Consider the following 27805-nt stretch of genomic DNA (forward strand, 5'->3'; position numbering starts at 1 on the left):
TTTGACATTGCCCCTAACAGTTGTAACCCCCTGTAACTCTAAGATGAAAAAGTAAAAATGTTTTTTAGAAAAGCTACAGGTAACTTAAATTATATATTCAACAAATAGGTCCTGCTGTAAAGCAAAAATTAACTTACAATTCTGTCAGGTTACACAGTTCCTTTATTAGGATTTCATGTGATAGGTCAACATTAAGTTGATTATACCTTTAAAAATATAAAAGGATGCATGTCTTTGACATTGCCCCTAACAGTTGTAACCCCCTGTAACTCTAAGATGAAAAAGTAAAAATGTTTTTTAGAAAAGCTACAGGTAACTTAAATTATATATTCAACAAATAGGTCCTGCTGTAAAGCAAAAATTAACTTACAATTCTGTCAGGTTACACAGTTCCTTTATTAGGATTTCATGTGATAGGTCAACATTAAGTTGATTATACCTTTAAAAATATAAAAGGATGCATGTCTTTGACATTGCCCCTAACAGTTGTAACCCCCTGTAACTCTAAGATGAAAAAGTAAAAATGTTTTTTAGAAAAGCTACAGGTAACTTAAATTATATATTCAACAAATAGGTCCTGCTGTAAAGCAAAAATTAACTTACAATTCTGTCAGGTTACACAGTTCCTTTATTAGGATTTCATGTGATAGGTCAACATTAAGTTGATTATACCTTTAAAAATATAAAAGGATGCATGTCTTTGACATTGCCCCTAACAGTTGTAACCCCCTGTAACTCTAAGATGAAAAAGTAAAAATGTTTTTTAGAAAAGCTACAGGTAACTTAAATTATATATTCAACAAATAGGTCCTGCTGTAAAGCAAAAATTAACTTACAATTCTGTCAGGTTACACAGTTCCTTTATTAGGATTTCACGTGATAGGTCAACATTAAGTTGATTATACCTTTAAAAATATAAAAGGATGCATGTCTTTTTTTGTTGTTTTGTTTTTTAGATGTATTAACGCCTGAAAAAAACATACAGATTATTAATAACACCCTTAAACACACCCCTGTGTGTTTTAATTGGCTCATTTAAGGCCTTCCCCGTAACACCCTTAAACACACCCCTGTGTTTTAATTGACTCATTTAAGGTATCGCCCCTAATGACGACAACCAATCAACATCCACTGTTACGCCCCTTGGACACACCCCCCCTGCCCACATGGCAACCACATGGCGCCCATATGCCCCCCACCGGAAGTCCCGCCCTCACCGGAAGTCCCGCCCACCTGTCAAAATGTTTGATGGAAGGGTGCACTTAAATTCTCTCTAACATGCACCGGGAACAGGTCCGACTTAACGCTGGCAATACGAACCAGACTCCTGCTTTGCTTGCAGAGACCGAATGACCCCTAATAAAGGGCCCTGGACTCCTTTCTCCTGGAGAGTCCCACACAGGGCACTATGAAGGACAAGGTCAAATGCCTTCTCCAGGTCCACAAAACACATGTGAACCGGTTGGGCAAACTCCCATGAATCCTCGAGCACTCTGTAGAGGGCGTAGAGCTGGTCCAGGGTTCCACGAACGAAAAGCACACTGCCATACCTGTAGCCGAGGTTTGACTATTGAGGGAGTGTGAGGAGTGTGATCCCCCTGTTGTTGGAACACACCCTTCAGTTTCCCTCTCTTGTGAAAACACTATATGTGGGGGGAAATCTAGCACTGCACATTACCCTGAACATGCAATCCTTATTATAAAACTTGGTGGAGGCAGTATCATGCTGCAGGGATGCTTTTTCTTTCACTGGGATGGAGATGTTGGTCAATTAAATGTTCCATCTATTTATCAGAAATGAACTGAATATGCTAAGACCTAAAGAGCATGACAAGGAAATGATCAAAATACATATACAAAAGAAAATCAAAATCCTGCTCATTGCCACAGCCCTAAACACACAGCCAGAGCTTTAATAAATTTGGGTTGAAATTCAAGCATTTTTCTGTGTTAGAATGGCCCAGTCAAAGTCCAGACCTAAATCCAATGGAGAAACTGTGGCAAGACTTGAACACTGATGTTCACAGACACTCTCCATCTAATTTAGTTGAGCTTAAGCTGTTTTGCAAAGAAAGGCTAATAATGTCAGTAGAGGTGCAAACCTGGTGGAGACAGATACTAAACGACTAGCAGTTGTCTACTAAAATGAAATCTGTTACATAACCATACTGAATGCTTTCTATCCAATTAATGAATACATGTGAAAAAGATTGAGAAAGTTTCAAGCATTTCCACAAACATTGTGACCCTCAAGTTGTAAACACTGCATTATGTGTTTCTGAGCTGATTTAGTGACTTCAGCTACATGATCATTTCTATTTTTACTGCAGTATTGCCTCCGGACCCAAAGATTACAGCCAGACTTAACAGTTTTTTTTCTGCCCTGTACCTTCAACAAAGAAATATCTCTAAACTTTGCTCAATATTGGCAAGCTCCTGGTTTCCTTTACTTCTAAATTTCTTCCTCTGTATATATATTTCTTATCTTGTTTGCTTCTGTGTCCTACCTTGTCAGTGTTTGTGTGTGCATTTGTGTGTGCATGCTTGCAGTGGGAGTTGCCTCTGGCTCCTATACACCTGAATTCAGTTGATAAACAAATTCACAACTTTATTATCATCCTTTTATCAATAGAACATACTTTTTATTCAGTTTCACTATTCACTTACTATAATTGCTTAATCTGTGCAGGGTCTCTAGCTGTTACTGGGGAGTGCAGGTTCATCTTGCAATGGTTGCCAGTCAATCACTTCGCAACACAGACACATGCAACTTTTCACAGGCTCTAATGGATGGAGTTCTGGCCACTGTGGAGGCTTTTGGACCATAGTGAACTCAATGTCATGTTTAAGTAACCAGTTTGAGAAGATTTAAGCTTTGTGATATGGTGCATTATCCTTCTGGAAGTAGTCATCAGAAAATGGGTACACCATGGTCATAGTGGAAAGGACATGGTTAACAATATTACTCAGGTAGGCATTTTAATGAAGCTAACTTTTCTGCTAAGTGGCCTAAAGTGGGCCAAAAATATCCCCTACACCATTATTTCACCAGCAGCAGCCTACACCGTTGATAAAAGGAAGGATGGATCCTTGCTTTATGTTTAAAATTCTGGCTCTACCATCTAAATGTAATATCGAGACTCACTGGACCTGCCAACATTCTTTCCAATCTGTCAATGCCCAAAACAGGTAAGTCTGTGCATATTTGTCTCTTTGTTAGCTAAAAGAAATAGCATCCAGTGTGGTCTTTTGCTGCTGTAGTCTGTCTGTTTCAACATTAAGAGATGGCATTCCAAATACCTTAGCTGTAACAAGGGGTTAAGCTACTGTTGCCTTTTTATTGTCTCAAACCAGTCTCCCCATTCTCCTCTCAGAAAATGCCTCTCCACAAAGCATTTTGTTCCACACTGCTGCTCACTTGAAATTTTCTCATGTTCAGACCATACTCTGTGAACATGGTTTTGCGTGAAGATCATTATTTTCGGAAATACTCATACGGGCATCAACAAATATATCATATTCAAAGTTGCTTAAATCCTTTCTTCCCCATTGTGATGCTCGCTTTGAACTTTAGGGATTCATGGTCACCACATCTAGGTGCCTAAATGTATTGGGTTTCAGCCATGTGATAGATTGGCTGATTTGCCATTTGTGTCAAAAAGCGACTGAACAGGTGTACCTAATAAAATGGCCAGTGAGTGTATAGATTCTCCTGTGAGTTCTGGGTCTCCTCCCAGTTGAAAAACCTCCAAAGGGAGACACTGGGGTAGCATCCTGATCAGATGCCTAAACCACTGTAACTGGCACCTTTCTTATACATTCTGTTTTACTGAATTGTAAACTATGCTCAAACATTTTGGAAGCATAGTACCTAAACATTTAAAATATAGTTAAAAAATATATTGCGCTTTGATGTTGTCATTATCCAAGCATAAAAAACATAGTGGGGAAAAAGGATGATTTACCAGAGAATTTATCATAAACAAGTGCTGCCCAGTCCCGGGTCTCAGGGTCCATTTTCTTTCAAGTGTTTGTAGATGTTTCACTTCAGGGCTGCAAGGTGGCGCAGTAGGTAGCAGGACTGATTCACAGCAAGAAGGTCCTGGCTTCCGACCCCATCCTTGGGTTTTCTGGGTGGAGTTTTGCATTTTCTCTCTGTGCTTGCATGGGTTTTAAACTCCAAACTCCACTTATTGCCTTAGTCCAAAGAAATGCATGTTTGATTAAGTCTTTTAAGTGTTCCTCGATTGGGCACAGGGAGGACATGGTTGTTCATCCGGAGTGACCCTGATATTAAATGCTGACCTGTCCAGGATGTACACCTAGCCTCTCATCTGTTGATAAGCAGCAGCCCCAGCGACCCTACAAGGATTAAACAGGTATTGAAAATGGATAATGTCTCGCTTTACAAATACATTTGCCTCCTTTGAACGTCATCAAGGTCAGAAGAAGCCTATAAGTGGCGCACTCATTTAAATCAGGTTTACTGAAGTGGGAAACCGTGTAAAGCATGCAAGGCAGTGAGCTTGAGAATTTAAGCTAATACAATTTTAAAGACTTTAAGCAAAATCTCCCCTCCTGTTGTGAACAACCTTCCATTGGCAGTGTTATATCCTCTGCTGTCAGTAGGTGGTGGTAAACAGCTATGAATGAGGGGATCTTTGTGATGTAAGAGCAATGGAAATTGGCACAATTTAAGCTTTTCTACGTGTATGCACATACGTTTCAAGTAGAGACAGTAAAAGCAGAACGCAAACTAGTATTTCTGGTTAGAGTTTATTTATTAATCCCAGTAAAATCAATCATTTCAATCCCTTTCCCTTTAATTACCCATCTATTAAAAGTGAACCACTTCCCTTTTACATTTTCAGTAGTTTCAGAGCTTTACGTTAGCGCTGCCCCCTTTGGTCCCTTAAAACAAAAGTTATTTGCAAAGGTAACACAACACAGAAGCCATGTTAAATGTTTTCAACTGTATGCAGTGAATATCTCATATTCACGCATGCAAAGCTACAGACTTAAACTGCAACTGGCTTGCAGTCTCAACAGCAGTTGCACTGTATCTTAGGGTGCTTAAATCCCAACAAAACCTGGAACATTTCATTTTAGGTTGGAGTCGTTTGGATGGATTTTAAAGTACAGTTGAAACACAGGATTCTCAGAAAACAAGGCACGTACAGGTGCTCCAATTTAAGGCTTTTTTTGGGACAAAACTAAATACAGTAATGCTTACTTCAGTTTTTCTTTTCCATTGAAAATCCTCCAAAATAAATTCAACACAAGCTGGCAATTTGCATTTTGGCACCTGCTGGTATTTTAGGATGACGGGTTTTCCACAGGCAGAGTGACAGGTGGTTTGAAAGGGCACTCTTAGAAATACGCAGCAGGTAAGAACAGATTACAACAGTCCCGTCAAATCGCTAAGCTCTCTGGGGCAAAACGCACTTCAGTTCAGGAGCCTAATCAATTCTTCAAGTCTTGTTCAGGCAGAACTCTGCCGAAAAACTGGCACCACAGGTAGGAGATAGAGTTGAGAGGCAAGTGTAGTACGACAACAGCACGCTCCCTGCTTCTTTCTCCCTGTTCCTCTCACATGATGGGGCATGTCAGGAAATCGCTGGTGCAGTGCAAAATGCTGGTGACCTTACATTCTGAGCGCTTCGTTTAGCAGCCAACATTCTTACATTTTACATCACTGGACAACTGCATACACAAGCAAAAGAGTTTCACAAGAAATAATGAAATAGATTGCACGTAAAACTTTGTAGTAAGTTTGACTATGTAGCTAATTCAAGAATTAATTTCCTTAATCTTCTTGATTCATGTGCAGGGCAGTCAGATCAGTTTCACTCCTTACAAGCTGTTGCATGAGATCCCAGGTATGTAATGCCCTCCATTCTTGTTCCGCAGGCACTTGGATGAAACCAGCTGGTTTAAAGAAAAGGTTCAGATAAAATTGCAATTCTCTCAACTCTGCACTCATCCAGGCAATCAATGGAGCAAATCACTGACTTAAAGTGACATTTTCAAGACCTTTCTGTTTGCTATTACCGATTCGATCCAATGCAAACTCTGGGAGTGAGGAAATTGGTGGTAATGGAAAAGCCCTCCAGTGTAGTAATTGCACAAAGGTCACAGAAGGTCACTTGAGTTTTCCTGCTACAGTTATTCATCTTTCTACCACTCAAACTTCCACAGCTGGTTCCTGTCGGCCAGGTTGCATTGCCTCATTTGTGCGTCTGTGCGTCCCTCTGTTGTGCGGTACGCTGTCACGCACATGTTCGAGTGAGGGTGGTAGATGGTCCCATCCTAAGAAGAACGGGGGGGGGGGGGGAGATCAGATTCAGGTAAGTCACTGATGAAAACATCACCTTGTGGAACAATGTGTGCAAAAAGCTGTTAGGAACAGAGCACTTCTCTGCCCAAAAATCAACCCCTCACCTGTTTGAACTCCCATATGATGCTAGGAGGCTTTGCTTCCCCATCCCGAGGACAGTGCCTCATTCTGATGGAGGTTGGTCCTTCAAGTACTTCAGCACACAGCTCCGTCACAGAGTTGAAACGGATCTCCCTCTGGGAAGTGTATTCAAAATACTGGGGGAGAAAAAATGCCACATTGTGTAACTATTTTGCATTAGCGAAAGTATTCATATCCCTTGAGGATTTAAACACACAATCAACACAGTAAAACCTGGTGGAGCCAGCATAACGCCGGAGAAAAGACTAGAAAATGGCTGTTCACAAATGCTGTTGTTCAAAATCTGACTGAGCTTGAGCTGTTTTGAAATAAACGGGTCAAACGTGACAGACGGACGGACGAACATCTGAGATAATTCTAGTGGTACATCTCTCTGGAACGACTTTAAACGGGTTAAAGGAAAACGTTTGGTGTTTATTTCAGTGCAGTATGGTGTGTCTGAGTTTGTGACTAGCGAGCTCATCAGCACTGAGAAGGGCTTGGCCCTCTCAATCAAACAGACATGAAGACAAATCCCAACTTTTCCCCTCGGGTGTCATTTCAACAAACTGAAACTTTAAACAGTGGGTATGGTAATCAATCTTCATACTTCCCCATCCTCTTCTTCACATCTCATCCATCTTTCAGGTGCATCGAGGCCTGTGACACTCATTTCTAATTAAAAGGATCACTTGTGGCCCGCTGTTTCTGGCTTCTGACTTGTTTACCCAGGCGGTGCCACTCACTGTACCTGCTAGGCTCATGTATCTTTTAAAGAGATATGTGGTTCCTATGTGGGCCAGGCATGGGAGAACAGGAGGTAGATGGTGGAGAGAGGCCTTCTGGTTTTTACTTCACAGGGGAGCTATTCAGACATTGATTTTCAGTAACACATGGTGTCTATCTGTGACTGAGGACAGCTGATGTGGTGCATCAGTGGAGTAATCAGATATATTAAGCAGGTGGAAGCTAAAACACAGGGATTTTGTCTGATTCCAGCATTAAATATAAACGACAGACAAATAATCTGCTGCTCGCAGAGCCATTCATGGCCTGGTGTTGACAGGAGTTAGATTAAAAACACCTGTGATTTGACAGCACAGTCAACTTCGGGGAGTTTGAGCAGAAACCACCGGCCTTCCACTGGGCAAAATAGAGCGACAAAGAAGGGTTAAACTAATTACCTGGTTGCCTCCCTGGCCATGGCAGCCGAACAGAGAAAGCTGGGCTCCAGTGGGATTGTGATCTGGAGCATTGTAATCAAGGCACTCTGATTGTAACCCCAGGCTGCGGACCTGAACAGAAAAAAACTATTTTCAGTAACAATAAAGAGATGACACTGTGGATTGATCCCTCTGATTGACTCTCTAAAGGCAGGTCCTACAGAGAGGCCAAACACAGAGGTTTCTACCTGCTGTTTGCTTGTTTTTCAAACAATAACACACCTATCCCTATACCTAGCTTCAAAAGCAGCCATTTTCTCCATCGCTTAGTATGTGTTCCAACGAGATCTATTGTAAATCTCGTAATATATTGTAAATCTGCAAACTATGTGAAATAACAAGGCTGCTGCACAAACAGAGTAAAACACACAATGAAATAAAATACATGATTAGCAGAGACTTACAGCCCCATGCCAGCCTTCCCTGTCCTCAGGGACGTGTAGGTCTGGGTAGATGTTCCTCAAGTACCATTCAAAACTTTTGCACTTCAGCTTGTCCCTCAGCTCCACCCTCTGTGAAATGTCCCCATAGTTCTCCTGTGACATTAAAAATAAAATGACAAATGAAGTTTGAGAAAAACAAAAATCACCTTGAAATACCAGATTGAGATTGGTGTTATTTGGTCTGTGTATGGCTATCTATGATGACAATAACTATTAAGGCCGTCTAGAAAGCGTGCTTCGTTTCTAAATCTACAATGGCTTTACACACCCCTGTTGAAGTTCCAGGTTTTGGGAGCCAAACATTCAGATCCATCATTAAATAAATCATTTCCAAACCCTTTTTCACCATAAATGTGGCGTACATCCTGTGTCCTCTGAACTAAGTTGTAGGCTTGCAAGACAAAAGGCCGTGCACAATGAGGCAACCAGGCTGTCTGTTTTTCAAGTGGAATTGAACAGAATATAGGTCACATAGAAGATGAAAAAAGTTAGGAAAATAATTTATCATATTTTGTTTTTTAACACTCAAAAACCTTGAAATTTAACATCGGTGTGAACGCTGTTAAGAGCCACTGCTCTTACCTTTTCTACCGTTTATCATTCCAAAAAAAGGAAAAACTCTGAGATTAAGAAAGCAAATATTAACATCCTGGATATGATGGCTGAGCTGGGCGATTCTACAACCGCAATCATTTGAGGTCCTCAGGACACAAACTGCAGGTATGGATCAAGGCGTCAGACTCCACCTAAAGCCATTATGAGCCTCACACAACTCAATCCTTTGCTTTGCCTGAGGGTGAAATGGAAAACCAATATGTTCCAGATACACATGGCCAGTTCAGCTGCTTTTCGTATATGTAAAAACAAGACTAAAAGTAAAGTTTGCTGGAAGAAAAATAAATGGATTCGTGTACAACACCCTCTACAGGTATTGGCACCTCTGGTAAAATGTGTAAAAAGCCTTCATCTTTTAATTTAGCAGCATGTTGTTGCAATTAGAGGCACCCCTAACGATTCCAATGAAATAAATGTAAGTCTTTCAATTTTTAAGCAGAAGTGATGAACTTTTAATTAGTAGTCATTAACCTTCTATTTCTTCTAGGGTACAAATATTATGTGAAACAGTGGGCCATTTATGACAGACACTCTTCAAAGCTGGCAAGATAAGAGAACATGCCATTCAAGCAAGTCACATGTGTGCTCATATTTAAAAGTTAGCAACTAGACACAAGAAAGTTGATACTTTCCTAAACTCACCTATATTTACAGTCAGAACAATAAATATTAAACCAAATCTTAAAACTAACATTTATACTGTGACAAACAAGGCTGGAGCGGGACCCAAAGGGGGGGAGGGACTTTCATGATAGAACCATCACCATCACGGCTTACACATCGTTACCACGGGTTCAAGTGATTTTAAAAAGGTATTTAAGCATTTTGTTAATTATTATTTTCATCTTTTGTACAACTCTAAATATTCAGATCTCTTATATTTACTAAAACAATCAAAGTACATTACAAAATACATGTGGAAAATACAAAGTTGTCAGACTGTTGTTGTACCTAATGAAAGTTATATGCCATTATTTCCACACCAATCAGAACCAGTGGCATGTTTAGAGCTCCATTTAAAAACAGCAGGAGATCAAGTCCAGCAGTGCTGTGTTCACTCTCCCTCTGACCAGGTAATTTATTGTTTGATCAAAGATCCCTGACATTAATAATGTACGCTTTTTTCAGAAAGGTGTAACTGAGATTCATGAATTTTTCAGGTCCCCCAACTCTGAGACCTGAGAGCCACACACACACCTGTGCACCCCCATGCAGATACACAGGCCTGACGCAGTGAGGCAGATGGGGTGAGATCGCATGCTGACCGGTGAATTATATCAAATTAAGCATCAAAATCTGACGTCAAGCATAAGCTGCTCTATGTGGAAGATGAACGAGGTGCAGAAAAGTGGACACTTTGGGCCTTTTATTTAGTAACAGCTGACTAAATGATGATTGAAGGTTAAATATGACACAGAATTACAGGGCTTGGACAATGAAACTGAAACACCTGTCATTTTACTGTGGGAGGTTTCATGGCTAAATTGGACCAGCCTGGTAGCCAGTCTTCATTGATTGTACATTGCACCAGTAAGAGCAGAGTGTGAAGGTTCAATTATCAGGGTAAGAGCACAGTTTTGCTCAAAATATTGAAATGCACACAACATTATAGGTGACGTACCAGAGTTCAAAAGAGGACAAATTGTTGGTGCACGTCTTGCTGGCGCATCTGTGACCAAGACAGCAAGTCTTTGTGATGTATCAAGAGCCACGGTATCCAGGGTAATGTCAGCATACCACCAAGAAGGACGAACCACATCCAACAGGATTAACTGTGGACGCAAGAGGAAGCTGTCTGAAAGGGATGTTCGGGTGCTAACCCGGATTGTATCCAAAAAACATAAAACCACGGCTGCCCAAATCACAGCAGAATTAAATGTGCACCTCAACTCTTCTGTTTCCACCAGAACTGTCCGTCGGGAGCTCCACAGAGTCAATACAGGTCCTTCTCAAAAAATTAGCATATTGTGATAAAGTTAATTATTTTCCATAATGTAATGATGAAAATTTAACATTCATATATTTTAGATTCATTGCACACTAACTGAAATATTTCAGGTCTTTTATTGTCTTAATACGGATGATTTTGGCATACAGCTCATGAAAACCCAAAATTCCTATCTCACAAAATTAGCATATTTCATCCGACCGATAAAAGAAAAGTGTTTTTAATACAAAAAACGTCAACCTTCAAATAATCATGTACAGTTATGCACTCAATACTTGGTCAGGAATCCTTTTGCAGAAATGACTGCTTCAATGCGGCGTGGCATGGAGGCAATCAGCCTGTGGCACTGCTGAGGTCTTATGGAGGCCCAGGATGCTTCGATAGCGGCCTTTAGCTCATCCAGAGTGTTGGGTCTTGAGTCTCTCAACGTTCTCTTCACAATATCCCACAGATTCTCTATGGGGTTCAGGTCAGGAGAGTTGGCAGGCCAATTGAGCACAGTGATACCATGGTCAGTAAACCATTTACCAGTGGTTTTGGCACTGTGAGCAGGTGCCAGGTCGTGCTGAAAAATGAAATCTTCATCTCCATAAAGCTTTTCAGCAGATGGAAGCATGAAGTGCTCCAAAATCTCCTGATAGCTAGCTGCATTGACCCTGCCCTTGATAAAACACAGTGGACCAACACCAGCAGCTGACACGGCACCCCAGACCATCACTGACTGTGGGTACTTGACACTGGACTTCTGGCATTTTGGCATTTCCTTCTCCCCAGTCTTCCTCCAGACTCTGGCACCTTGATTTCCGAATGACATGCAGAATTTGCTTTCATCTGAAAAAAGTACTTTGGACCACTGAGCAACAGTCCAGTGCTGCTTCTCTGTAGCCCAGGTCTGGGGAATGCGGCACCTGTAGCCCATTTCCTGCACACGCCTGTGCACGGTGGCTCTGGATGTTTCTACTCCAGACTCAGTCCACTGCTTCCGCAGGTCCCCCAAGGTCTGGAATCGGCCCTTCTCCACAATCTTCCTCAGGGTCCGGTCACCTCTTCTCGTTGTGCAGCGTTTTCTGCCACACTTTTTCCTTCCCACAGACTTCCCACTGAGGTGCCTTGATACAGCACTCTGGGAACAGCCTATTTGTTCAGAAATTTCTTTCTGTGTCTTACCCTCTTGCTTGAGGGTGTCAATAGTGGCCTTCTGGACAGCAGTCAGGTCGGCAGTCTTACCCATGATTGGGGTTTTGAGTGATGAACCAGGCTGGGAGTTTTAAAGGCCTCAGGAATCTTTTGCAGGTGTTTAGAGTTAACTCGTTGATTCAGATGATTAGGTTCATAGCTCGTTTAGAGACCCTTTTAATGATATGCTAATTTTGTGAGATAGGAATTTTGGGTTTTCATGAGCTGTATGCCAAAATCATCCGTATTAAAACAATAAAAGACCTGAAATATTTCAGTTAGTGTGCAATAAATCTAAAATATATGAATGTTAAATTTTCATCATGACATTATGGAAAATAATGAACTTTATCACAATATGCTAATATTTTGAGAAGGACCAGTATACACGACCGTGCTGCTAAAGCCAAACCTTTGGTCAATCATGCCAATGCCAAACGTTGGTTTCAATGGTGCAAGGAGCGCAAATCTTGGGCTGTGGACAATGTGAAACATGAATTGTTCTCTGATGAGTCCACCTTTACCGTTTTCCCCACATCTGGGAGAGTTACGGTGTGGAGAAGCCCCAAAGAAGCGTACCACCCAGACTGTTGCATGCCCAGAGTGAAGCATGGGGGTGGATCAGTGATGGTTTGGGCTGCCATATCATAGCATTCCCTTGGTCCAATACTTGTGCTAGATGGGCATGTCACTGCCAAGGACTACCGAACCATTCTTGAGGACCATGTGCATCCAATGGTTCAAACATTGTATCCTGAAGGTGGTGCCGTGTATCAGGATGACAATGCACCAATACACACAGCAAGACTGGTGAAAGATTGGTTTGATGAACATGAAAGTGAAGTTGAACATCTCCCATGGCCTGCACAGTCACCAGATCTAAATATTATTGAGCCACTTTGGGGTGTTTTGGAGGAGCGAGTCAGGAAACGTTTTCCTCCACCAGTATTACGTAGTGACCTGGCCACTATCCTGCAAGAAGAATGGCTTAAAATCCCTCTGACCACTGTGCAGGACTTGTATATGTCATTCCCAAGATGAATTGATGCTGTATTGGCCGCAAAAGGAGGCTCTACACCATACTAATAAATTATTGTTGTCTAAAACCAGGTGTTTCAGTTTCATTGTCTAACCCCTGTATGTTACAAATATTAACAATTTCTTTTTTTTGTTTTTGTTTTTGAGTGCCCGACCTTTCGTGCCGGAGGGTTCCTGTTGTAGAAGTGCTGCTTATAGGAGCCCATCCAAACCTCTGCGGCCCGTACGGTATTCTGGAGGAAGTTGGGCCGTGCGTATGGGGCCTTTTTAGGGAACACATGGCCAACATGGGAGCAGGGATGGATCTCCAGACTGCCTCCACACTGCCACACCTGTGGGAGACAAAAGTAAAACAGTACAGTGAAAATTGGCTCTCAGTTCATTTTAATATTGTTACAATTTATTTTATCTTTTTTATTCATTATACTTTTGTATTGTTTATCATTAATTATTTTTATTTACTACCAGTTACTATTTTATTATTATTATTATTTTAATTACTAATATTGTTAATAACCTTTTTCATTTCAATCAGAACTCCAGATCCTCCTGTAATCAGAAGCTTTAGAGCTGAAGGACAAACTGGGCAACAATACTATTGCAATTACAATTAATTGTAACCATCAGAGCAGAAATACAAATAAAAAAAACAAGCATCCCAAATATCTCATTCATATTTTTCCTAGCAGTCAGTTGCTAATGGTGATATTTAGAATTTTTACAGCCATAGTTGCGTAGAAATTATATTTCACAGCAAGATCACAAATTGTTCACAAGAAGAAAAATTGTTGTTCAAAATTTAGGTTAGTCATTATAAAACACTTCAGTTTAACTGGAACAAACTGGAAAAATCCCCTGCTGCAAATGACAGATATCATTTAATGGTTAAATGAAAATTTGAAAAAAAGCAAACAATCTGAGGAAACAATAATTGTTCTTCTGAACTAATGCATTAAAGGTCTTGATCATCAGTCAGTCAGGAGAAAATCTCCCCTGCTTTGGTATTTCAGCAACTGATTTACAGCATTGATTTATCCTAGCTGAACGTCCATCAGAAAATTAACAAAAAACACCTTAAAAAGAAGGTTAAAGAACTTTTCTACAGCAACGTTATCATTTGCTTATTTAAAAAGTAGACAACACCACAGTGATTCCAGCAGGCCTATCACTATGCTCCAGAACGGAAACAGAAACCAATTCAAAAAACATTAAAGATGCATAGCAAAGAGTCCCCGAGGGTGGCGTTTTCTTCTTCACTTACAGAACCCCTCACCCATTCATCTTCACAGCGAGAAAAGACGCATCCACAGTTCCACAAGCAGTCTAAAATCTTTATTTATCTGGCTGACTAAGACATTTTGAAAGCAAAGCGAAATTATATAAAGTCATGAGTCCCAGAGGCCAGGGCTGACTGTGTCTGAAATGAACAGGAATCGTTCTAAAAGCACCGTGGCGGTGACTTTTAGGATCCTCACTGATGAAACCAGGGCTTTACATACGCTGTATAAAACCTTCTTCTCCCTGCCTGACAATAAATCAGAATAAACCTTTCCTGTTTTAGGTCAGTTAAGATTACCAAAAACATTTCTATTTCCCACATGACATAATAAGAGAGAGAAGGAATTTTTCTGATATTTCTTTTTTACTTTCTTCATATTCTGAAATTTACATACATTTTATTAGTATTTGGTATAATTGTCTTTTAAACTATATGACCTGGGTCAAACAGTTTAGAAATCTGACCACCAGCTTCTCATCATAGCTTGCTGGGATTTTGGCCCATTGCTCCAGACAGAATGGGTGTAACTGAGTCAGGTTTGTAGACCGTCTTGGTGTGACGCGCCTTTTTGGCTCTGCCCACAAATTTGCTATGGGACTAAGATCGGGCTTTGTGATGGCCACGGTTTATGTATCATCTGCTTTCATCTATATTCTTTAAAAATACAGTCCCTATGCTACTGAGATGCAAGTAAATTTAGATTCCCCAAGTCCTGTCTTCTTAAATGACATACTGGGAGTTAACACTGTGATTTGGAAAACTTAGCTCACCCTGAAAGAGAGTTCCAGGTTTTCTCCTCCCCACACCTCCATGCCCATGTCATAAGTGCCAAGGTATTCAAAAAAGGCTTTGCTCACAGCAAATAATCCACCAGCCATAGTTGGTGATCTGTTGGGAGTCAGGGATAAGAGAAAGCCATAAAAAGTTAGTACTGTGTGCTTCACCAAGGTTTTAAAAAGCAGATATCTGCCTTTTTAAAGGCTAATCTGGTTAAACAGTTGTTCGTACAAGTATTAGACCTTAAAAAACTCTAACCTGATGGGCTCAATACGAGACTTTCGCCTCTCCCGTTCCGCTTCAGGAACAGAGTGCCACTGAAAGGTGAGTCTCCAGTCAAAACCTCCTATCATCGGCTCGTCTGTCTGCATGTAAAACTCAAAGGTGTTCCAGTCAATGGTGTCAATCACAGGACACACTATGGTGCTGGCGTTCTCAGCAATCCTGAATACAAAAAAGCAAGACAAAAAAAAAAGGTTGGATACAGTTTTCTACTTAACAAATTAGAAAATTAGAAACTAAGTTTAAGAAATTGTCTTTAAATTCCACAGAAAGATCCAAATCAACTTAATCGGTTACCTTTCCAGCAGAGGCTCGATCCAGCCCGGGACACACTCACAGTGGCAATCAAGAAATGTCAGAACATCTCCCGTAGCATAGGTGGCGCCAATGAGACGTGCCCGTACCAGCCCTTCCCTTTTGTTTGTGCGAATGAGCCGCACGCGTTCCAGATTACTGATGTATTCCGCTAACTGGGATTTCAGGTAGGCTGTTGTAAACAAAACACACAGTTTATCACAGAAGTAGATTCTTTTAGTGCTACTTTTTGAATGTAAAAATTCATACACAGAAAACTAAACACAGTCTTTAACTTTCAGAATTAATTTGATATGCATTAACACATTTCTTGCTCCTTGTAGGCAGAAGGGTTATAAAACAAAAAAAGGTTCCTTTATACTTCAAAAAGCATAAAGTACCCTTCAAAACTCTTAAATTTGTCATTATTTCTATGTTTGCTGTAGATTTTCAGATTTTCTTGTAAAATGTAAAACTGGTTTATACCCAACCCTTTTTAGAGATGTTTGTTCTTGTTTCAAAAGACACACAGACCAACAAATTGTTCAAACCAAACAAACCTGCCTAAGTGAATGGACGGATCAGGTTAGTTTTCAAACAGCTTAGGTAAGCAACAGCTTAGGGACTTTGTTACGAAGAACTCCTCATTATAAACAATGGAGTGTTCAGGGTTTGTGTATGCTTGAGCATGCAATAAAGGTTCATGAGGCAGGTTGTGATTAGTTACCACTATGGTTAGTCGTGATCACATATCAGGGTGTGCGGATGAGCATGGTGGCAGCAGTGGTAGCTTACCCATACTAGGTACCCATACTGAATTGTCTTCTTGCACCAGTGTATCTTGGTCAATGGAGGATTTGAAGGGGGAGATGGCCTCATTGGCCTCATGTCTAGGCTACAACCTGTTTCTGCCCATGCCTGGTAAATTATACTGATACCTCACTGCATTTAATATTTGCATTGCAGCATCTTGACCTCAAAGCAAAAAGACCTCATCAAATAGCACTGCAATAAACACTAGGCCCTGACGAGGCCCATTGCACTGCAAGATCAACATGTTCTCTACTCCCCGTGGAAAAAGGATTCCCAGTTGGGAAAAAAGCAAACCCCTCCAAATTGTACATAAGCTGGTTGAGGCACACAGCCCTCTGTATAGAAAATCCCTTCACATGCTTCCTGTTATCCTGCTGATAAAATTCTAAAGATGCAGATGTTTCCTCCTTCACACCAATGCAGAACAGATGTGACATCCAAGCTGTTGATATCGCTGAGAAGCAGGTGGGAAAAGCTGAAGAAAATAGTGACATCATGACCACTTCACAAGATATAACATTTTCCTAATTTTTCTGCATTTCAGCTGTATTTGAATGGCCCTTGAAGAGCATAGGATGGTCTTAATTTGAAGTAAGGAGAGCCTTAGTTACATCTACAAAAAATCTTTTACTGCTACATATCCTGACTCTGTGTCAGAGTTTGTGGTTCTGAACCACTTCGTATTTCTGTGCAGGTTTCCGGCATTTAAGAACAAACTGCACATTTTGCTGATACATGACAGCTAACAGCTCTTTAAATGAACTCTTTAGAGGCAAAAACACTGACTTTCCACCTGTTTTGTTTAGTATCCTTTAACAAAGAGACTGCAGATGAAAAAAAAGTTGACTCGTCAAGCCAACTACTCGATTCCTTTGAGTTTAGGAGTCTTTGCTGCAAATATGATGAGACACAACAAAGAAAATACTAAACAACAGAACATCTCCAAAGAGCTTAAAATCTTTCAGAAAGGCTAAAAATGAATCAGTCAAAACCAATTTAAGATTACAAGGAAGGGTTTTGCTTTGTTTTTAAAAAATGTGCTTTAAGGGGGTAAAAACAAATGCCTACCTTTAAATCAAGAAAACATAAAACTGCATCCTTCTTCGCTCATGCTTCCATAAGCAGTTTTCTTTTATCCAGACTAAGCCAAAAAGTAATTTGTACATGTCAAAACCTCAAATGATTCAAGAACTAATCCTGGACGATTTCTGAAAATACCACAACCACCAGCTCCACTTGTTACATATTTGTCACGTGGAAAGAGACATGTGGGTCAATACTGATTTAAAAAAAGAAAGAGATGAAAGCGTTACTTTGGATATTTATTTTTCTTGGCCATCTGGGTAAAATAGATCCGAGACGAAGACATACATTGCCAGTGAGGTTGACCCTGTTTGGTTGGATTAAAAGCTAAAGAAAAACAAATGATTGTTTCAGTCAGTTTTTGTCTGCAGTAAGTTTTCTGGCTCAGGGGTGTGGCACGTCTAGCACTCAGCTTGGTAACATTGGTTAGAGGAGAGGAAACGACGTCATAGTGGCTCATAGTGTAATGTCTCCGCCGGACTAGACCAGCTGGGTTCTAATACTAATTCCATTAGGACAGACAGACATCCAGCTCTTCCTATATCCAGTTTCTGACGCAAAGTCGTATCGTTCCCAGAGTTGGCGCATGTCTCCTGAAAGCAGATATTTCATTCACTGATGAAATCTGTGTGAGGAAGCTGAAAGCTCTTTAAAAGCCAAGAGAGTACCCTTAGACTGAAAACCGTTGTATCTCCGAAACCCCACCGCAGGTCAGGAATGCTCACACTGAACATTTAAACTATTTCACACCAACGTCTTGACTTAGAATTGACTTGAAATAGGAGACTGCTATCAAAACAAAACCACACATTTGCACAAGCAATGAAACCAAAGAATGGGACAAGCTAAGGCTGGAGCAGAGAGCTGCGGAAAAATAAAATAAATAACTTGGAAAAAGCTGCTCAATTCAACTATGCACCACGGCATGTTTTTAGGGTACTTCCCGACTCTACAGTTCATTCTCATTAAAAATAGGTTTGTTGACTTGATTCAGAAGACAGTCTTGTGGTTACTTCTGGAATATACAGAGCCTTGCAACAGCATCAAACCCCTTTCTGACCCCAAGTCAATTTGTAGTACTTGGAAAGAAGATTCAGAGGTAAAATCCAACCGCAGTCTAAAGTCTTTTGCAGCCCCTGTCGGTTTTCTCCCAGGGTTGCCTTCCTTTTAGTGTCGTCCAGCTTCCCATCAACTCTGACCAGCTTCCACGTTCCCGCCAAACAAAAGCATCCCCACCACCAGTGGAGTGGTATACTCAGGTTGATGTGAAGTTTCATTTTGGTCTCAACTAACCAGAGCATCTTTCTCCACATGGTTGCTGTGTTCCCGCCAAGGCTTGTGGAAAACTACATACAGGACTTCAATAAAGGCTTTTGTTTCTTGCCACTATACCATAAAGGCCAGATTTGCGAAGTGCACGACTAATAATTGTTTGTTTCACCTGAGCCAGGGGTCTTTGCAGCTCCTCCAGAGTCACCATGGGCCCCTTGGCTGCTTCTCTGATTACTGTTCTACTTGCTCGGCCTGTCAGTGTAAGCCATATCCAAATGATGGATTGAACAGCACTTCATGAAACACTCAAAGCTTGGAATATTGTTTCCTTCAAACTTCTTCATGACTTTAGCCCTGACCTGTCTGCTGCAGTCCTTAGTCTTCACCATACTGTTTGTTCACTAATGTTTACCTTAGGCCTTCACAGAATAGTTGTATTTGAAGTTAGATTAAACGACACAAATTGCTATTTAGGTGACTTCTGAGGGCGCTTGGTTACACCGGATTTTATTTAGGGGTATCAAATTAAAGGGGGTTGCATAGAAACGCACTTTCCAAAAAACATTTTGAGTTGGTCTATCAAACAGAAAGCCAATAACACATTAAAGTTTATGGCTGGGATTTGACAAAATGTGAAAAAGTTCAGGAGATTTAAAAACTTTTTGCAAGACAGTAAATGCAGCAGCATTTCATTTAGAGTTACTCCCATCATCTCAGTTAGAAAAACAACCCAAGGTTTGTTGTGTGTTCCACACCTCGGTCACTGAAGTCATCAATTAGGATGATCTCCTTCAACAGGATGGCAGGTGTGGACTCCAGCACGCTGTGAATTGTCCTCAGCAGAGTGGACCAGGCCTCATTGTAGAAGGCTATGATCACAGAGGTCGTAGGTAAATGTCGGTAGTTAAACCTCTTAGTCCGGCATCTGAGAGGGAGACAGAGTTCATATAAGCATTAATATATGCTTCTTCAGGATCCATTCACAACAACATCAGCAAGCTCAATTATTTATATATTTCCATTTTAATGACTTTACTTGGGAGAAGGGGATGCTTAGTTTTGGTCCAGATGGCAGTCTTTAAAACTCTAAAGAGTTGCAGAAATATGGATGGGGGTAAGCAACATACCACAGCGGTACTTTGGGATAAACCACAGAAATGAGCGCGAACAGAGATGAAAAGAATCAAAAAGATCAGAGGGAACTGGAATAGAACAGAAGGAAGAAAAAAACGTGAAATGATTTAATTTGAAAGATCAGAGAATGAGAAAAAAAACGAGGGATTTAGACAGAAAAGGGATATTTTACTCTCTGTTTTATGGATGTGATATGATGCAAGAGTTTAATACACTAATAAAGACTAAAAGAAGGTAACGTAATAACCAAGAGAAACATAAAGAACAGTGCAAGTAAGTAAATAAACAACAGACTGTTGAAAGTGGTAAGATGGTGACAGCAGCTGTAAAATTAGACAATTCATTTTTTTCTGTTTATGTCCCATTAAATCAGTTGCAGCCTTCTGCCTGTAAACATGTCTCCACTGTTTGTGCGTGTGGCCGGTAAATATCCTGTGTCATATCCTTATTAATTGCTGTAGCCTGCAACAGCAAACCGGTTCTGTGAACAGACCAAGCAGTTTTTCGCGTTCATCTTGAGCGTGATGCCATTTCTGGCAGAGCTGTCCACCTCTAGAAGTAAATGCTAAGCAGTAAGTAATGCTAAATGGCACCATTACAGCAAGTTTCACTGCTTTTCATGCACATGAGGCATTTCGACTTTTAAAGGTCAGAGTTTTAGGTTCCTACCACTTCATGGGTTTGTGATCAATCTCAGGAGGTTCAGCGGTTAAAACGTTCAGCTTTAATGTTGTATTAATCCAGTTTAACTGAAAAACAAACAAATCTGCCAGAAGGAGCTTATTTTACAAAAACTAAATTTCAAAGCATTATCTACACACCTTGGCACAGTGAAGGCGGTCATGAGTAATTTGAGGATATAGTGAAAAACGGTGACATTACAAAAAGAAAGTGACTGATCAAAGAGGCTGCCAACAGTTACATGATGGTAGCAGCAGCATGCTATGGGGTTAGTTTTCTTTCAATGAAACTGCCGTTTTTTTTGTGAAGGTGAATGAAATTAGGACAAGTGTGGAGTCATCTGAAGATGGCTGTGGACAAGAGATATGTTTACAAGGCATGGGCAAACCTTAAAAGCTGACATTTAATCAGAGAGTTCAAAAGTCTGCACATTTATGCTGTCAGGTTGTTAGAGCTTTTTATTTGTCATTTTTCGCCCCAAACAAAGTGATTTGTTTAGTCGAATTCTACAGCATATATCACACTTTAAAGGTGGAAAAAGCTTTAAAATTAGGCCTCAAGGCCTCGGGATTTAACATCACAAGTTCCAAATACAACACAAAGTTAAAACACTGTGTGTATATTGGACGTTTGTTCATTACTTTTAACAGTTGTTTCAACAGTTTAAACTTAGTTGTAATAGAATATTATTTCACAATGGAAATCCGTCCACCTATTGTCCACCAAACTGGTTATTATTTGGTTATTTACCAAATACCAGGGAGCTGTTGTGTCACACCCAAAAAGCAATGATATGAGCAATGTAGGAACTCCTAGAAGCCAAAACTGTATCGCGAACTCTCTGCGGATATGCTGTATCTCTTCTTCCGTGCTACCGGCATCAGGCAGACAAATATGTATTAAAACTCTGACAGCGGAAGAATAAAAATACACCTGCCAACCGGTAACTCAGCAGTTTCTTAAGACTCGAGTCATTCTTTGTTCCAGGGAGACTCGTTCTCCCAGAACTACTGCTTGTGATTGATAAAGATACCTCTTATGTCTTCAAGTAAGCACAGGCTGTGAACTGAACCTCCCACATAGTTCCCTCGATTTGACTTAAGTCCATTTTTTTGGTTACACAGTAGCAACACAGTTCATGTCTTGTTTCAACCAGGCCACAAATGTTTAAAGGATTTGGGAAAGTTTGAAACAGAAACTCCATTCTTCATTTCATTTACATCTGGGTTTCATTAGTGGCAGAAGCCTGTGAGGCATAAACCACAGCCGGAAGGGGAAGCTACTAATAGAAGATGACACGCTCTGCGTTTCATCATAGGTGTTGAGCTGAGACTAGCTGGGGACGGAACAAATCTATTCACCTATCATCATCAAAACAAAACCAAAAAAAAAACCGGTGGAACATCTCAGGAGCCTCCAGCATTGTTCCAAACTGTCAACGCAAAACTGATTCCAGTAAACGGCTGATCTGGCCTGAGGCATAAGCGGACCTTGCCACTACATGGGTTCCCAAGGGCGATTAAACTTACACAGGGAAGGTTTACATATGCAGCAGTTCAACTTCATATACAGGTCCTTCTCAAAATATTAGCATATTGTGATAAAGTTCATTATTTTCCATAATGTCATGATGACAATTTAACATTCATATATTTTAGATTCATTGCACAGTAACTGAAATATTTCAGGTCTTTTATTGTCTTAATACAGATGATTGTGGCATACAGCTCATGAAAACCCAAAATTCCTATCTCACAAAATTAGCATATTTCATCCGACCAATGAAAGAAAAGTGTTTTTAATACAAAAAACGTCAACCTTCAAATAATCATGTACAGTTATGCACTCAATACTTGGTCGGGAATCCTTTTGCAGAAATGACTGCTTCAATGCGGCGTGGCATGGAGGCAATCAGCCTGTGGCACTGCTGAGGTCTTATGGAGGCCCAGGATGCTTCGATAGCGGCCTTTAGCTCATCCAGAGTGTTGGGTCTTGAGTCTCTCAACGTTCTCTTCACAATATCCCACAGATTCTCTATGGGGTTCAGGTCAGGAGAGTTGGCAGGCCAATTGAGCACAGTGATACCATGGTCAGTAAACCATTTACCAGTGGTTTTGGCACTGTGAGCAGGTGCCAGGTTGTGCTGAAAAATGAAATCTTCATCTCCATAAAGCTTTTCAGCAGATGGAAGCATGAAGTGCTCCAAAATCTCCTGATAGCTAGCTGCATTGACCCTGCCCTTGATAAAACACAGTGGACCAACACCAGCAGCTGACACGGCACCCCAGACCATCACTGACTGTGGGTACTTGACACTGGACTTCTGGCATTTTGGCATTTCCTTCTCCCCAGTCTTCCTCCAGACTCTGGCACCTTGATTTCCAAATGACATGCAGAATTTGCTTTCATCCGAAAAAAGTACTTTGGACCACTGAGCAACAGTCCAGTGCTGCTTCTCTGTAGCCCAGGTCTGGGGAATGCGGCACCTGTAGCCCATTTCCTGCACACGCCTGTGCACGGTGGCTCTGGATGTTTCTACTCCAGACTCAGTCCACTGCTTCCGCAGGTCCCCCAAGGTCTGGAATCGGCCCTTCTCCACAATCTTCCTCAGGGTCCGGTCACCTCTTCTCGTTGTGCAGCGTTTTCTGCCACACTTTTTCCTTCCCACAGACTTCCCACTGAGGTGCCTTGATACAGCACTCTGGGAACAGCCTATTTGTTCAGAAATGTCTTTCTGTGTCTTACCCTCTTGCTTGAGGGTGTCAATAGTGGCCTTCTGGACAGCAGTCAGGTCGGCAGTCTTACCCATGATTGGGGTTTTGAGTGATGAACCAGGCTGGGAGTTTTAAAGGCCTCAGGAATCTTTTGCAGGTGTTTAGAGTTAACTCGTTGATTCAGATGATTAGGTTCATAGCTCGTTTAGAGACCCTTTTAATGATATGCTAATTTTGTGAGATAGGAATTTTGGGTTTTCATGAGCTGTATGCCAAAATCATCCATATTAAGACAATAAAAGACCTGAAAAATTTCAGTTATTGTACAATGAATCTAAAATATATGAATGTTAAATTTTCATCATGACATTATGGAAAATAATTAACTTAATCAAAATATGCTAATATTTTGAGAAGGACCTGTATAGAGATGGACCAGTCTGACCAGTTTCCAGTCTCCAGTTCTAAACTTTTGACCTGTTAATAACAATTTAAGCTGTTTCTAAATTCTTTTAAAACAAGCACAATTTAAAATGATACAAGAACAATAATGATATGATTCTTTTCTAGCTTCCTGCCATTATTTATCTATACTGATTATGTATATTAAGAGCTGAGGTGATGAGAGAACATTCAATGTAAAGAGGGCTTTTCTATTATTTTGAAACAAATGGACATTTTAAACTAGCTCCGGCATCCTATGTTGGTGATTAGGATGGTCAGTGCGGCAAGCACTTCAGACTGAGGTATTTTATCTTACTCACTCATTCATTCTGTGGTCCTTGATGTGCCGATGGAGGGAGATCTTATCACTGACGTAGATATTGATGGCGTAGCGCTCAACAGTCTCCTCCTCGTGCTTCTTCTCCTCAGGGCTGAGGTTGAGGTGAGTGGCCCGACCCCACTCCCCGGGTGCATTGTCGTCTGCCAGCGGCTTAATGACAACGGGCTTGGCCAGCAGCCCGTCGATTCCACTCTCTTCTATAGCCAGCTGCCTGGCCTGGAGATTGCTCTCCTCCTCATCTTCGTCTGTGGAGGAAGACATTGGGAAAGAAACTCGTTCCAACAACAGATACCCCAGCCACAGCAGCCACAGCAGGAAGCCGGCCTTGGCCAGCAAGCCCAGCTTTCGGGAGCAGCGACCCCTCATGACGGCAAGCACCACAGAGGCCCTGTGACGGGCTGAGCTTTAGGGTGTCCGTAAGGACACAACCATCTGAAGGAAAGAAAAATAGAAAGAAGCTAAATGAAAAAATGATAATAATTATATTTTATTACATGTTTATTACGCATGGCAGAGGTGGAAAAACAGATATAATCAGAATCAGAATCAGAATCAGAAAAGCTTTATTGCCAAGTACGTTTTTGGACATACAAGGAATTTGTTTTGGCGTAGTCGGTGCAATACAATACAAGTTAAGGGGAAAAAAAACACATTCACCCTAGAAAGATTATGTCTCCTTCTAATTTCACACACGCCCTGGGGACACAACTCCAATCGTGCCGACCAGCAGTAATCAACATCAACATCATAAACGTAATCGCGCGCTCGAGGCAGGATTAAAGTGCTCATTAAATAGAAACTGCACAGATGGAAGATGCTGAGTGATGTCAGACACTACAGCGATGCACCGAACAAATCGAGCGTGCGCTACACCCCGATGAGGAATACTGTTTGCCAGCCTGATGAACTTCATTACAACGATGCAGTTTGAACCACAGGACCTCACAGCAAGGCTCCAAAGAAAAGGGTGGAAAACATTGCAGTTTTGATAAATCACGTAAGGTTTCTAATCACCCTATTCACATTTTCTCCAACTGGGATCATTAAGTGTCTCTTATCCCAATTCATGTCAGCATAATGTCTAAAAAATACTCCACAGGCTTTAAGTTGGTTGAGAAAAAGCTCATATTAAAATTGTCCATGTTTATTAGCACGTTTGGTAAACGTGTATAAAAACACTTTGGGTAAACCCAGAATTTATTTCTGTAGTAAAGCCTTGCAAAGAAAAAATTACACTAGATTAATTTCAGTTTTTTTTAAAAAGACAAGCAGGCCCACAGTCTCACAGACCCTCCACTGTACCTAATAGTGGTATGAGGCGCTTTCCCACATATTCAACCCTGTTTGGTGTTTCAGTCTAGACCCGCCTGGGGTGTTTGTGGCCAAAAGGCTCAACTTTTGTCTTACTTGACCTAAAGCTTGAACTATGTATATGTGAAAATGTAAGCGAGTAGCTATTTTCGTGCAGCCACTAACTGATTTGGGCAGATCAACATACATCTGCCTAACTTGAATGCCGTGTTCTTTTGTATTTCCCATTTTGAAGAGTGGCTAAGAGAACATCATTGCTGTGTACCTCTTAGAAACTCTGATCTTATAGAATAAAACAGAAATTACGAATAAATCTTAAGTCACATTTTTTGAGTTTAGTCAGTAAGGGTTGCACTGACAGTTTTGTTAAAATAAAAACTTGTCCTAAAAAAAGACTAATAAATGTTCTCAAATTAAAAGTTATATTTTCTACATTTTTTTGGTGTTCGATTATGTTACCGCTAAAAAAACGATGTATTTACCTTAAATCTTTTCTTTTACAAGGAGTGCTAACCAATGACCCAGTTTTTCTCTCACATCCCAAAGACTTGTTGTATTTGAGTCGGGCATCAGCAAGACTTTTGTTTGGGTTCATTTCTTTTTTAAACTGGACCTTGTCTAGGTTTTCTCTTCCAATTCTCTTTCACAGAGTCAAAAATAAAGGCTGCAAAAAATATCAGCAAAAGGACAAATCTTCTGTTGCAAATTAAAAAAGCGGGATTAGCTTGAGTTTGTGAGAAAAAAAAAACAGTGTTTTTAAGCATCCGTTCCTGACAGTGAGCTTAATGTTCCAAAGAGTAAAAGAAGGCTGTCGTCAAAACATGGACCACTTAGTTGGTTGACACACTGAACTGAAAGTAATCCCATAATTGGCCTGCATTAATATTAAAGCAGGACGACATTTACTGGTGTGCTAACCAATGCAAGACAGGCTTAGTGGAAGTACTGATGCATGCACTGCACAAGCCAAGATCGCTTCCCTTTTTGCACAGAATAGCCCAGCAGCTTCCTATTTCAACACAGAGACACATTTATTAGGCAGAATTGTTTGCATTGTAGTAGTTTCTCATTAAAAGCTGCAATCAGAATAAAAATTGTGTGGCTGCTGTGTGAGAGTCGACCAAACCACGATACAAACGAAGCTCAATTTTCTCTCAGTCCTTTAAGGCGGCAGCACAGCCCTTTCACTCCAGTTTGGACTCTGGCCAGAGGACTCTGGACTCCTGAGGTTTCAAAATGGAGACGCCTGCAAACAAAACCCCCTTTTATTGGCCGTCCATCACACCTTCCACCCTCTCTCTGAATCTGATAGCCACACCGGGGAGCTTTCTGTAAGAGAGCAGTGGGATGCGGCTTTAATCCGGACCCACTTTTTGATTTAGTGCAAATGTCAGAAAACCCAATAGACATGTGTTAACATTTGCACTCGCTTCCTGTGATAAAACAAATTGAAGGCCTTGATTTTGTGACACATCTCCAAACATCTGCTCTTCCTGGTTAGCCTGAAATGAGCAGCATGTGTGGCATCAAGTGTGCATGGCTCATTTATTCTTCATCAGTCAAGGAGAGAAAGACAAATAGTTACAAAGGGCGCAAGTGGAACAGGTTGCACCAGCAGCAGCTGACAGGAAGGCATGTGTCTCTCACCCAGGCCTATCCTTGTTTTTTCTTTACTTTAGGAGAAGGGGATCACTGAATTTTCTCAGATCTGAGCTGATGTCTCTCTGAGGACAATAAAACACTGGTAGGAATATTTTAAAGACTGAATAAAGTGAATAAAATGACTATCTTCTTAAAGAATTTAAAATGAACTCAAACAAAGATGTGATATGTGCTTTAGTTAATGGCAAATCCATTATTCTGAAGAGGAAGAGGCTGACTAGACGATGATAGAGAAGTCCAGCCGCTGTCTTAACAAACAGCTCAGCAACAGGTCCAGAAATCTGACAGAATAAATCAATGTTACGAGCCCAACTTGACTCAGGGTCAGATGGAGAAAAGACGAATACTTTGCTTGTTTTTGTTAACGATAATCGCCGCTGCAGATATGATGATCATCAGCAGCAGTGATGCGGAAGCGTAACGTTAAATCTAAAGTTTCCAAAGTATCTCAGAGCTTATTTCCAGCAAGAGTTAGCCTCCTTCCTTGCACTGTTCAGCTGTATGGGCTTTAAGAATTAGCAAATAAGTTGAACGACGTTAACAGGAGAACCTGTAGCGTACTTTGTAATAAAACGAAGGTGACAGTTGGGGGGGGGGGGGGGGGGAAAGTAGTTTTTGTTTAAAGAAGACGGGCTTGGCTTACCTTCTCAGAAAGGTTACATGTCTCGTTGTTTCTTCCAAGTCGCTGAGGCCGTTTTTTCTGCCACCCTGCCTGCGGTCGTCTTCCAGTTAAACCGCTGGCGTGCAGATGTCAGCATACCCACATCCTCTCCTCCGAACTGGACTCTCTTGCTCGCGCTGACCTGTGGCGGGAGGCTC

At 41.0% G+C, this 27805-nt stretch overlaps 1 protein-coding gene across 2 annotated transcripts; it reads right to left on the reverse strand.

Moving 5' to 3' along the window:
• Positions 1–4757: 4757 nt before the first annotated feature.
• On the reverse strand, positions 4758–27805 carry poc1bl (POC1 centriolar protein homolog B (Chlamydomonas), like). 2 transcript variants are annotated; one of them, XR_007041137.1, is made up of 12 exons: positions 27630–27805; positions 23994–24445; positions 19456–19625; positions 15536–15725; positions 15215–15400; positions 14950–15067; positions 13056–13232; positions 8085–8216; positions 7642–7752; positions 6442–6594; positions 6052–6309; positions 4758–5928 (listed from the first exon to the last, which is right to left on the reverse strand). XR_007041137.1 is itself a non-coding variant. In XM_047384657.1 (11 exons), exons 2-11 carry the CDS (start codon positions 24377–24379, stop codon positions 6178–6180), a joined length of 1755 nt encoding a protein of 584 aa, XP_047240613.1. In that variant the 5' UTR covers positions 24380–24445; positions 27630–27805; the 3' UTR covers positions 4758–6177. The 2 variants fall into 2 exon arrangements, 1 of the variants encoding a protein (XP_047240613.1); XM_047384657.1 differs by having other exon boundaries at positions 4758–6309.

Source organism: Girardinichthys multiradiatus, chromosome 13 (assembly GCF_021462225.1).
Source record: "Girardinichthys multiradiatus isolate DD_20200921_A chromosome 13, DD_fGirMul_XY1, whole genome shotgun sequence".
Lineage (NCBI taxonomy): Eukaryota > Metazoa > Chordata > Actinopteri > Cyprinodontiformes > Goodeidae > Girardinichthys > Girardinichthys multiradiatus.

What these genes read in the sequence shown, in the direction of transcription:
- poc1bl (XM_047384657.1), bottom strand. Translation starts at nt 24,379, where the DNA reads ATGAGGGGTCGCTGCTCCCGAAAGCTGGGCTTGCTGGCCAAGGCCGGC. An exon ending in GGAACCCTCCGGCACGAAAG is followed by an intron (nt 8,217 to 13,055) that starts GTCGGGCACTCA and finishes TTAATGTCACAG; the next exon opens with GAGAACTATGGGGACATTTC. An exon ending in TCATATGGGAGTTCAAACAG is followed by an intron (nt 6,310 to 6,441) that starts GTGAGGGGTTGA and finishes CGTTCTTCTTAG; the next exon opens with GATGGGACCATCTACCACCC.